Source organism: Haemaphysalis longicornis, unplaced genomic scaffold (assembly GCF_048455015.1).
Source record: "Haemaphysalis longicornis isolate Haplotype H1 unplaced genomic scaffold, Haemaphysalis longicornis Haplotype H1 scaffold_7, whole genome shotgun sequence".
Taxonomy (NCBI): Eukaryota; Metazoa; Arthropoda; class Arachnida; order Ixodida; family Ixodidae; genus Haemaphysalis; species Haemaphysalis longicornis.
Genome location: NW_027526422.1, coordinates 157259030 through 157272176, shown reverse-complemented (window position 1 = coordinate 157272176; position 13147 = coordinate 157259030). Strand labels below are relative to the sequence as shown.

Sequence of the window (13147 nt, the reverse complement as noted above, 5' to 3'; positions counted from 1 at the left end):
GGCGTCCATCACGTACTCGGACTTGTGGTCATCGTCCCCTGGTCCGGCAACGTTCGCGTAAGTGCGGACGCACTCGCTGTCGCTGTGGCCGTAGCGGCGGCACCGCCCGCACCGTGGGACGCCGCACTCCCGAAGAATGTGGCCACTCCGGTGGCAGCGCAAACAAAGCGGTACCCGTCCGGGCACCACGACAAGGGCCTGCTCACCGGCGATCCGTAGCTGGTGCGGGATATCGTCTACGGTGACGCCCGACGTGAGTCGTAGGGTGACCAGGCGTGTCGTCGAGAGCTGCGAAGTGCAGCCCGGCAGCGTATTCCCAAACCATATCCCGTAAGGGCCCAGGCCGACCACACCCCCTAAGCAGGGGCGCAGCCAATGTAGTTAAAAAAATTGCAATTTTTTATCCTCCTTGGACGCAGCACCGTGACGTCTCTACCTATTTGTGCGCGACTTCATGCGAGGTGGATTTTTTCTTTTTTTCCCCCTACCCTCGTTTCGGCTGCTTGGCAGGCGGCCGACGGTTTCGCTCCCTGGACGGGGCTGGCCTGCGGCGCTGGCGAAGCTGACGCACATGTTGCAGAAGCTAACCTTTTGTACCTGAGCCCCTGATCTCTCCGCGCTCTTCTTGGGCACCTGCAAGTTGACGCTGACCTCCGATCGTGTTCCTAGATAAGCGCTCGACTCGGTGCTCGAATTGCGCGCGCGCGGATGGACGCTTTCACGCTCATGTGGCAATCATACATGTTCCGGAAAGCAAACACCCTCATTGAAAGCTCATCCTACAGCACACAGAAGGGTATACAATTGAGTTGGGTGCTCTTTCACTATATACACACCTCAAAACACGATTCGGTGCTGCAGGTAAGGATTACAGGAAAGGCAGCCAATTACCCATGACTACATTTACAAACTGTCCTACTCTTGCGAAATATTACAGCTTCATGGGCTGCTACATTTTGGCACTTTCATAAGCACTATTACATTGAATTACGTTAACATTAACTTCACTGCCTTATTCTTTATCAGGAACAGTGCCACTAAGGAAAACATTTACATTTTGTTAACAGCAATGGAAGATGAGAATCGTTCTTGCAAGGGTGATACATTGATAAGAAAGACACCAGCTCAAACGTGCACGTTTTACTCTCGGTCATAAATTCTTCATAATTTGCACTGCTGGTCATAACAATTTAGGGAAACAATATCGAGAATATATACCAACCAAGTGCTAAGTAATAGTTGGATTGTACAACTACTGATTGTACAGCTACTGAACCATCCGCCGCTTGCAAAGCAGCCGAAACGAGGGGAGGGGAAAAAAAGAAAAAATGCACATCGTATGAAGTCTCGCACATATAGGTAGAGACGTCACGGTGCTGCGTCCAAGGAGGTTAAAAAATTGCTATTTTTTTAACCTCATTGGCTGCGCCCCTGCTTAGGGGGTGTGGTCGGCCTGGGCCCCTACAGGATATGGTTTGGGAATACGCAGCCCGGTACACGCCAGCGGTCACGGGTCACTTCGGTGACCTTCCCGTAAAGCGCCAGGGCGCCTCGCACTTCGTCGTCGGGGACGTTGTGGAGCACCCATTGAAGCTTTAGGCGTACGTCCTGGCTCCGCGGATCGAACATCAGGCACCTCCACCCCTTCACTTGAAGTTCGGAGGCGGCAACCAGCTTCGCAGCTGCCTCGGCGTCCTTGAACGTCACGGCCCACAGGTGGTTCATCTGATATGCGCCCAAGGCCACAACCTCGGGCAGCAAATTCAGACGCACCAGCGGGTCGCGGAAATCCTCCACCTTGTATGGCCTGGCTTTCACGTCCGCGTGCAGAAAAATGGTGTCGAGAACAGATGGTCCGGATTGCAAAGGAGGCAGAATAACTTGATAATCCTGGTTTGCAGAGTTGTCAAAAACAGAAGACCTAGTACCGTGAGCCGACGGGCCCGCCAAAACCGCCCCTTGAACGGAGCTCGTCATCCTGCGTCCGCACTGCGCAGCGGCCGGAAGCAGAATCCAGCTAGTTCCGCGGCGACTCCCCTCTCGACTATACAGCGGGGTTTTGTATTTACGACTGCTCAGAGCCCGGTCAACTAGCGCCGCCCCTCGACCACCTCGGGAAGTCGTAGAACGTCTTTTCCCAGCGGCCGCACGTAAGACGTGGTCGGAAGTCGGGGATAGCCAAAGGCATTTCAGACTGCTGAAGCCAGAACCCTCGTAATGCATTTTGTAGAACAGAGACGTACGGGACGAGGGATTCCGTAAGGACACATATCAAAGTTGCAGTCCTTATTGCCAGCGCTGTTTTGGCGTTTTTTTAACAGTGTTTTATAGTGCCGAATGAGGTATGATTGCATTTTTTTTGCAGGAATAAATAATTGAAAATTCAAGTCGAGAAAAAATGCGCCGTTTTTTCTGGAAGCGGGAATCGAACCCACAACCTCCGCATAACGCTTCCGGAAAAAACGGCGCATTTTTTCTCGACTTGAATTTTCAATTATTTATTCCTGCAAAAAAAATGCAATCATACCTCATTCGGCACTATAAAACACTGTTAAATAAAACAAAAAAAAAAACCGCCAAAACAGCACTGGCAATAAGGACTGCAACTTTGATATGTGTCCTTACGGAATCCCTCGTCCCGTACGTCTCTGTTCTACAAAATGCATTACGAGGGTTCTGGCTTCAGCAGTCTGAAATGCCTTTGGCTATCCCCGACTTCCGACCGCGTCTTACGTGCGGCCGCTGGGAAAAGACGTTCTACGTCTTCCCGCGGTGGTCGAGGGGCGGCGCTAGTTGACCGGGCTCTGAGCAGTCGTAAATACAAAACCCCGCTGTATAGTCCAGAGGGGAGTTGCCGCGGAACTAGCTCAATGGTAGAGCACCGCACGCGTTATGCGGAGGTTGTGGGTTCGATTCCCGCTTCCGGAAAAAACGGCGCATTTTTTCTCGTTTTGAATTTTCAATTATTTATTCCTGCAAAAAAAATGCAATCGTACCTCATTCGGCACTATAAAACACTGTTAAATAAAACAAAACAAAACGCCAAAACAGCACTGGCAATAAGGACTGCGACTTTGATATATATATATATATATATATATATATATATATATATATATATATACATCTGAGCCACTTACCCTATATATATATATATATATATATATATATATATATATATATATATATATATAGGGTAAGTGGCTCAGATGACTTACGTGGCGCTAGTGGAGTGTTTAGCTTAGCGAGACGAACACAGCTCTGCTGGGAAATCGAGCTTGGGCCGTTGTGCAAAGTGGCCGTGACTTTTTCTCCATCATCGGCATTTGGAAAATTGAGTCACGCACTTTCAGCGCCACGCTTGCATGGCGCTGAGTGGCACTCAATGCACTGGGACATGCGAAGGAGGGTGATGGAGTGTGAAGGGTAGTGACGGCCCAAAGTAGTCGTGAGGTTCACGCTGTGGAGACCCTCTTCCGCACAGACGGCGATGTGGGGTCCCTAATTGTGAGCCAGGGATGCGCGGGGCTTGTTTCCGGAAGTGTTCTATATACAGGGAAAGTGGCCTACCCGTCAGCTGAAACGCGGCCTTATGACTACTTTTTGGTGTTGAACTAAGGAAATCACCTGGGCTATCCACCGGAACAAAGACTCATCACTCCGTCACGAACCTATTTCGGAGCACGGCCTTGCCGGTCACCGTCATCTGCGTTAAGGAATCCACGAAGAAAGCTATTGGCGGTAGATGGCGCAACCTACTGGTGGTACCTACTCTCCTGATGCCACATTCATTCTTTTACGTCTTTTTACGCCCACATTGCTGAAAATTTGCTCGTCACAAATTTGTTTTTTCAAGTCAGTTCATTGCGTGACGCACAAAAAATTTTCATGTGTTGGCCCCTCTCGTGCAGCCACCACAAATATAAGTATTAGCGGCTTTTCAGATTTGTTGCGTGACGAACTATGTGTGCTTTCCTATGCAATAAAATTTAACAGTCATTGTTGTTAGACATTTCCCTTCTACATTTCGGCAACCTAAAGGTCGTCTGGCAAAGTGAAACGACCCACACTATACAGAACCCAACAGTGTAGTCTACTTGAACGCCTTCGAGAAGCTAAAAAGCAATGTTCAATATGCCAGCATCTTGGTCACTACGGTATCCATGTTGCTTTAGTGCGTTTTTATTTGCGGTGAGATGTTGAGTGTCGCCCCGTGGCTGTGATGCCAGCTAAGGGGCTCGCGCCGCTCTTGCCCGATTGTGAGGGGCAGTAGTGGCTGTTCTAGAAATCGCTCGCTTTGACATCTTAGTACATTAGAAAGCGTATTTCCTGTAATTCAGTTATTTGACCAGCATCTAACACCTCTGAATAATTTCATGCTGTATCCCGCACAAGTTTGCATCACATGAGGAGAAAGAGAACAACTTTTTGGAGAGCATTGGTCAGATGGTGTGTAGCTCGTCTGTTCTAGACAATTAGCAATGTTCAGTGTTCAGAGATTCTCGGTAAGTATTAAAAACGCGTAGTGTTTTTAAAGTAATTTTGGGATGCTCTGATGAAGATTCAACAGTCTAATGCTGCTCACCAAGCAGCATGCCCCTACACGCGCATCGCGCGGCAGGTAATAAAATGGCTGTCTTCTATTCCTTTCCTTGTGGTTGGCTTGTGTGAGATGAACGTTTTTTTTCTGTGACCAACGCTTTAAATTTTCTGCAGTGTCACAATCGCCTTCTTAGAAGTTTTGGGTATGCCCCCGCGAAATGGTGGAGACAACGTTTGTCCAAAGTACTCGAAAGCGGCTTTTCGAAAGCATGGTTATCGTAACGAACTGACCCTTAACCCGAACAGCTATTACGTGATTACGGTGTCGAAGGCACGATATACTCGCTAACACAATAAATAGTATACGCGGTTGTTTCATTGTAACAAGAATTGAAACCGATGAATATGCCCAAGCAGCTCTTGATTGTTTTCCAACCCCTTGAGGCGTATGGATGGCGTTCCATGAATGGAAGAAAATTATTCTTACTCTGTTGTCCCTGACTGTGGAGGCCGCCCACTAACCAGCTCGACTCTACTGTTATATAAAGTTTTCCGTTTTTTCTGCTCCCCATGCTGTTGAGTGCACTTGTGCTATAACGCATATCTTAATATTGCGAAGATATGGCTGTGAGAAATGTACAGAAATATGCTTAGAAGTGTGAACAAACGTAGGCTTACTGTGTTTTACCGTACACGTTACACGTTTTGCTAAATAAGAATCCATACTTTTTAGAAGCCTGGTATAAAATAAAACCAGCACCTACCAATAAACACGGTAGGTTATTTGGAACTTGACCTACATTTTTTGCGCCCCACAGTACATGTCGGCATTCCATGACATCGTAAAGTGATGTGATGCAATACTTTTGAACGCTCGGTAGGTTAGAAAAACTGTACAAGCTTATATGCGATTACCGGGAATTGTAATGCCTTCCCCCAAAGCCGACAGCCCTGAAGGCCTAGAATTTGGCTTGGTCTTACATTTTCTTTGGTGTCGGTAATTAGGCTATGAGTTTTCTCTTTAATCGAAATATTTATGAATACAGAAGCTGACGCGATCCCCGCAATGTTTGCTCCGGAGTGGTATCAATAACTGTACTTCAAAACACGCCTTGAGCTAGTGTACGCGATTTAGTGTCTTCTACATAAAAAGTTACGCATGCGGAAAATATGGTACGGACATGCACGAAAATTGAACCGAGCGCAATGGAATAATAGGGAGAGCCTGCCCGAGCGAAGCACACGTCAAATGACAAAATGCCTATGCGGCTATCACGCAGACGCGTTTCGGAGTGCCGCCCGTGGTCGTACTCACCGCTAATTACGCTAAGAAACTCATTATTCATACTCGCTGTGCTACATCTATACTCCGGTATAGGCTACATCTATACTCCGGAATCGCGTTGGTCCTCCAACGCATAACTTGTTAATACGAGCCGAGACGAAGCCGACCGTAAGTAATTGCCGGGTAGCCTTGTTTTTCATGACTAGGAAAGGAATTTAGTGCGATTATCAAAACCCGAGTTCAACAGAATATGACTTGTGTTCGCCAAATTGTCTTGGTTTTTTTTTATTTGGAGCACCTCGCCCTGCCCAGCTATCTTATCGTGTTTTGAGCTGACAGCACATTTGTTCTATTTTTAAGATTGTGCCTGTGTTGCTTAGCGAAAGGTGTCACTGTTCGTGTTTAGTCGGGTTTGGTTCCAAAGAGTCACATTTGGTCTGACGCTATTCTTTTTGCCGACAGCAGCAGTCTTCCCTCCTCTACGGGGCGACGGTGTCACATTCCCCTGGACCTTTGGCAAGCTTGTTGCACGATTAGGGTCTGTCCTGAAGAGCACCCGAAAGTAGTTTCACTTTAAATCCAAAAATGGTGGTTTGCTTTGAAAGCAATGAAGTTTTTAGGCACGGCTTCGACGTTGAAGTGGTCCGGCCCGGTCAAGAAAATACATCGGCTTTCCGAGGCAGATTGACAAGAACGGTTTCTGATGATTCCTAGAACTGTGCGCATACTACCTGCGCTTTGTAGAAAACTTGTTTCGCGTTTCTAGCCATATTTCCGTTTGACAAAAAAGCGGCACTTTTTACTGGAAACAGGAGAGACAGGAAGTATTTCTAGAGTGCAACATCCGCTTGAGTTAAGCCTATGCGCGTTTAACTTCGGTAGAGGTGCTGAGATGGAAATGCACACAGGTACAAGTAATTCAAGCTTGGGCGTCGTTCCCACAGAGAGGAAATGGAACCATTGGAAAATAATTGCGTGGCCAGCAGCGGTGCGCCTCAACAAAGAAAAACTGTTCTTCCTCTAAAACATAGTGCATCACTATTACATGAATCATTTCTATGTTTCTACAGTACGTCTCCAGCGGACGTTCATGTGCAGTGTTGTCTCGCCAGTATGACGGCACCCTCTGGGTGCTCAACGCGACAGAGTCTGCAGCACTGGGAATTTTACACCGCCAAGAATCATTAGGGTGCCGACTGCCTGCCAAGCGGACCCACAACCAACAGAAAGTGCGCCCACCTCCCCGCGAGGGGAACCCTGTGTAGATGCGACGCATCGTGGGGATCACTTGGTGTTTCCGTTGGATTGATTCTGAAATCGCGTGAAACGTGTCGGGAACGCGGATGATTATTATGTTTTATGATTATTATTATGTATTATTGGCCAATCTTGGCCAATCTAAGTGGCATGCCTGGGGCTTCGCTGTCGCAACGACCTTTACTCCATCATTGTTGCTTAAGTGGGAGCTTCTTTTCTTTAATTGCAAGTGTTAATCATTGCCCCACCATGCGTTGTATCAGTAGCATCTTGACGTAGTTTGAATGAGTCAAGGATATAAGGCGCGTTCATAGGATTTGATTCTATCTCGGTTTTGTGGCGCAGTGGGAAGAGCACCATGTACTTTGCGTTCCGCCCACGGGGTCGTGGGATCGAAACCGGGCACGGTTAACTATTATTTTTTTATAGTGTAGGGGGAGGGGTGTGGACGGACAACGCCGTATGGAGGGACAAGGCGAGTGAATGAGATGCAGTAGCATCTAATAAATTAATCTCAATCTTATGAAGACGGCACGTTTAACGACATTGTAACGCAGAGCGACTTATCCGTACGAAATTGCGGTGTATTTTGAGGTACGCAGCGTCGGGTTTTGAGCGGTTTTGAAATTCCTCTTACTGGAATTTGTTTGAAAACTTCCGCCTTCATAAAAAAGCTTCGAGCCTACAAAAATAAAGAAAACACTTGTTATACGGAACCTGACACTGCGACTCATTTCCGGCACGTTGGTATGGCAACCACAACTGGAAAGGTCAAAACAAATTACCAATGACCCAGCCTTCCATGCAATATCACCGACTAATGCGAAGAATACCGCCACCGCCAGCAGCCAGAAATGCAGCCAATGAAAGCAAGTGGAATCATCCATCCCATCGCCGCACCGCAAAGGCATTTCTAAAATATGTGACCTCTTTCCCAGTTTTCTGCGTAATAAAGCATAAACAGGTGCGCTATTTTAGCAACTCAGTAGCTGAGAGACTAAGAAAAAAAACATTGCTTTTCGAAAGGCTATCCCAAGTAACAAATTTTTTTCCCTCCAATGTAAATAGCTAAAAGACGCATCTGCAGTCTTTACCATGTACCGCGGTACCGTCTTCAATTAAGAGCGCATGCAAGAAATCCTAAGCCACAGCCACTAGGGGCCCCGAAGCGAAAATCCATGGTTGCCTCCCAAGTAAGAATGGATTAAATAAACAGCTGGGCAAGACCATCTTGGATATGCAATATATGTACATGTGCCGTACTAAGTAATGGCAAGAAGACTTTGTGAATATATATCCCAAAAATATCTGACTTACTGTCAGCCATTACCGGTTTGCAGTAAACTTTTTTTATTAGCCAGGACTGATTTAAACACACACAAATGCACCTCGGCCGTTTCCATGGGAAGATATTCCTGTAACTGTACGAGACCGTGTTCGAATTACCTTTGACAGCACCTGTACGTACACTTTAGACATATGTTGTACGGCAAAATCAGGCCTGGTGTCACAATTCCATGCACTATAGCCATCCAGGAATTTACGTAGATTAAGCCAGTGTGCATTTACTGAGCAACGCCGAATGAAATTTTCGAAGGTTTTCTGCCGCACGTGGAAGACGACGATTTCCACACTGACCTCCATGGGCACCTGAAGCCTGTGAAGGAGGCCCGCCAGCTTGCTTGGAACTGAAAATCTATGAGACAATTGGGAGACGGTTGAGGCTACAAACACTTTGCTGAGTTGCACTGAAGAAATAATATGTCGGTTGTCGCGGCCAATCCCACGATGGGGACTCAGATACTAGCTTCTGCAACGCTACTTTTTGACCACACAGCAATGAACGACTTGTTGGCTAGCTAGTGTACCCGAAGGCATCTGTAGGAAAACCACTACATTAGTCGTTTTCTACCCAGAGATTTTCTTGTTCCTACTGAGACCATTGTTACATATCACGAGTGCCTCCAAAAACATTTCGTTTTGTTTGTACAACAACAGGCAATGTCTCGTTTTTAGTGGGTGAATATGAAACAGACATCATCTATAAAACACAGTCGAGTATAATGAGGCCCATACTGAGCATCCAACTAAGCCTTAGGGCTGGCGAATATATGCTAAAACGCAACAATTCAGTTACGAAGTGATTTCTTAGTGACTGCGCTGTTTCCGAAATTAAAGCGGGTGCCGAACTGTGCTTTCGGCGGAAAAGATCTCCTTCAGTTATTACTTCGGTTTGAAGACAGAACTCTACCAAAAAACTTTTTTCACAGTAGAGTGACATAAGGTTGGAGTGGCGAATCACTCCAAACTTCTACGCTTTTGACGCATTTTCTCCAGGCCGTCATATACTGCGGTACCGTAGCGCCAACATTTTAAATGGAGTATAAGGTGCTGTGCATGACCGGCTTACTGCTACACCCAGTAATCATGACTGTTTATATGGCTGTGCTCCAAACCTTCCCAAAGTTCTGTGGCGCTCAAATAGGGGTCACGTTTTGCCTGCGACAGGGAACGTGCTTCAACACCTGAGTGAAGCAGTTTCGCCGTTACTGTATGCACCAATGAACGAGTTCGGTGTCCACAACAAATCAGAATAATTTACCACCGTTTCTAAACTTGCACTGCCTTCAACCGCAGCCTATACAGATTATGAAGAATCAGCGGATTACACCCGGCGGGCTGAGTGAGCGAAGTTTTGACGTTTGTGATCTCAAAGTCTGCCAACAAATCGGACGTTGAGCAAAGAATGAGATTGGCTCTCCTTTTCAAGTGACGTACAAAATCTTCATGGTTACTCATCTTCAGCATTGGCGTGAACGACATAGGCTCGATTCATTCGTTTTGTACCACAAAATAAAACAATTTGAAGCGAACGCTCATAAAATATTTTCTTAAATTCCTGAGTAGATAGCTTCGCTCTCCTGTCTAAGTATGCGCTTGGATCTCTATTTGTAGAAAAGAGAAACGCTACCTTAGCCTTATATAAATGTTTGTCATTCCCTTACACCCTCAATATGCTTGATATTTGGCAACATATTTACACGGGTTAAACTACAATTTGGCACTTGTGGAACAAAAGATGACGTGAATGTCGCACAAATAAATCCTTCGAAAACAGAAAATATCCTGTTAGAGCATATTTCAATACGGAAAAACAACCGAGGATGCCCAGCACTCAGGGACAGAAACCCCCTGTGAATTGTATGAATCAGAGATGCATTCGGACACACTTTTTGCTAGTAATAATATAACAGTTTTATTGGCCCTTTATGAATGTTTTGAAAATTCACAAATCCTGTGTTAACTTTGGTTTCAGAGCTCGGTTGCAATATTTTTTACTGTTATTGTTCTCCGCCGATAAACCTACAAGTACGTGGTTGCCTGAACTTTACCTCAGCTTGTGGTGAAATGATATACATTGTTGAAATTTTAGACGCGCCAAAATGAATACATCAACTGAAAAGTTGCGTTACAGATTTCTAGTAACAAATAAAGAGGCCAATTGCATTGGTATTTGTATCAAGGACTGGAATCTATTTTTCGAGAATTTTCTTCTAACCACGTCAGTATCAACTCGAACTAGGTCGTTGAACAATGCAACGGTCCCTGAACTCATCTGTTTCAAAAGCGTATGTTCTTTTCTTGATATTTTGTTGATCAATACGTACACACAATAGGGCCGCGCAATTTCACCATGCAAGTTATTTTTGTAAACAATTGGACAGTGCACACATTTCAATATTCAAGCTTCCCGGCATATTACGGTGTGCTTGGGGCTTGGAATATTGAAGGAGACAGATTTCTGAGTACAAGTTGAAAAACACGCCCACTTCGTATGATTTCGTTGGTTTCGGCTAAACATGTTATCAGGAAGTAGCAATGAACCATCTTATATTTTTTCAAAAGTCTACAAACTCAAGGCAATCTATAAAAACTTGGAGTGCAATGCTAAACGGTAAGTTCATTACCTGTACAACATTTTCATTCGTAGAATGCATGTGACATAATCTGATGATCTAGACTGCCGCTTGAAAATTTTTCATAAAAAAAGGCAGCGATTACGTACGTAAGCAAGCCTTGTACAGCACGGCAACTTTGTCTGTGACGTTCTGTTTCCCGTATTTAACGAGCGTCATGTTTCCTAGAATGTCTGTAAACAAGGAAAACAATATTGAGTGACACATACAGATGATCTGGTAGAAAAGTGCTTGCGAAATTTCTTATCTGAAACATTCATAAAGGCAGAGCGAATAAATTCACTGCACCAGAGGGGAAAAAATAATCACTCTCTGAGAGATAACAAAAGAAGCATTTTCATGCTCGCACATTTCCTTAGTAGCAGTGTTACGTAATTTTGCGCCTGATCTCGAATTCCAACGCAATATCCCGTGCAGCACCCGTAAGGCAAACATAGAGCGAAATAAAGTTTGGGCACTTTTTATTCCCCATATTTTTTAAACAACGGTAGCTTGGAGTGTACCACGGTTTTTTCCAACATCAGACAGCTGCGTTGGAGTGAGTTATTTTGCGTTTTGCCGCGTTCCGTTCACCTACAACCAGTAATGCCTGAGATTAAGATTGCTGTTCTGGTGGTATTAACGGCACTTGACGACAGGGGTAACGTTTGTTGAACCTTTAGTTTAAGTAGATAGCTGGTTAGTGGGAGATCATGCTGGCCCACACCTTGAAGAGAAAACTGTATAGGCGTAGTGCTCAAAAATACTCCCTATTAAACGAAAGCTGGGAGCATGTCGGCAGTTGTAGCAGATTCCGCCTGAGGAACGTCGCCTTTCAACCTGTGCATTAAATCTGAGAATTATAGCATTCTAACCCTCTTGCGTCTAAAGAGCTATTCTATGTGCCCTGGGTGGTTTGTGTATGTCAGAGTACACGTAGATTGGTCAGTGTGCCTATCAAAACGGGTGCGTCAGAAGATTTTATGGTTAGGGAAAGTGTCCGACTGCTTTGGGCGCCATGCCGCTGAATGCCACGTTAGGAGTGAGATGCGTGCCGAAGGATACTTGAGTCGGCTTAATTTGCAATGCGTGCTGATGTGTTCTTGGCTAATGGCCGAATCATGCCTTGGATTGAAAAGAAGCTGAGCTGTATTGAATATTACGGGATAAGGAAGCCCGTCAGTGCTTTGTTAGCTCCTTCGATGTGTGGCAGAGATGAGTAGGGCGTTGCCCGGAGAAGGCGAGCATGTCGAATTGCAGATCCGGTTTAGAGATCGAGGACTCGGTGCGCTAGAACGATGATTTGGAACAATTGAATGTACGTGAGAGTTGTTTTGAGCAGAAGGTTAAGCACTGTTGTAGCCATCATCCCGGCATATTTTTCTTAGTGAATGTTGGCGAAGTTTGATGTTGGTTAGCCGGCGTTCTGTTGTCTTTTCTAAACTTCGAAAGGTGAGATACGGCCGCGTGTTTGAGTTAAATATGCAAACTCTCCTGAGACCGACACATCATTTATGATGCTACAGTTCTCTTATAGTACTCTCAATATTGCGCTAAATGGCCCATGTGATACTAATTTTAACAGGAGGGCGTCCGTCACTCACTTGCTTCAAGCTTCTTCAGAAGTAAAATTGGTTCCTATGGCGTTCTGAGGTCTATCAGAATCAGGGGGTGGGTTGCAGGAAGCTGGGCCAAAGCGGGAGGGGGAAAACCTGCTGGCAGCCTTTTGCTCTTAGAAAAGGCTTCATGGGTTGTTGCCCGACTTAGGAGCACGAATTTAGCGGTTCCCTGCAGCTTCGTCGTGGCGCTGAGGGTAAAGAAGGCCCACATAGCATGAAGGTGTGTGTGTGGTAAATGAACCAACAGTAGTACTTCAAGCCGCGCGGCGTACAAGAGCTGTATCAGAATGAAAAGAGGATGGGTGTTTCAGACCAACGAAGTGCGGTCACCTAAGCATAGAAGATGGCGGTGGAAGTGGACGCTACATTTCGCTGCAATATTGGGACAGGATTTCACTGTATGGTCGAAAAGGAAAAGGCTTGAGGGTTTTTGGGGTCTTAACAAATTGGGCTCTTAACCCCCTTAGCAAATCGCCCAGTCGGTATTA

At 45.7% G+C, this 13147-nt stretch overlaps 1 protein-coding gene across 1 annotated transcript in view; it reads right to left on the bottom strand.

Annotated features, from left to right (window-relative positions):
• The window catches only part of LOC144147163 (neprilysin-1-like), a 105622-nt gene that overhangs the window by 84349 nt on the left and 8126 nt on the right, over window positions 1-13147 (bottom strand). The window contains exon 5 of the mRNA XM_077679232.1: window positions 11151-11234. Coding sequence (XP_077535358.1) covers window positions 11151-11234 — 84 coding nt within the window. The remainder of the gene's footprint in view (window positions 1-11150; window positions 11235-13147) is intronic.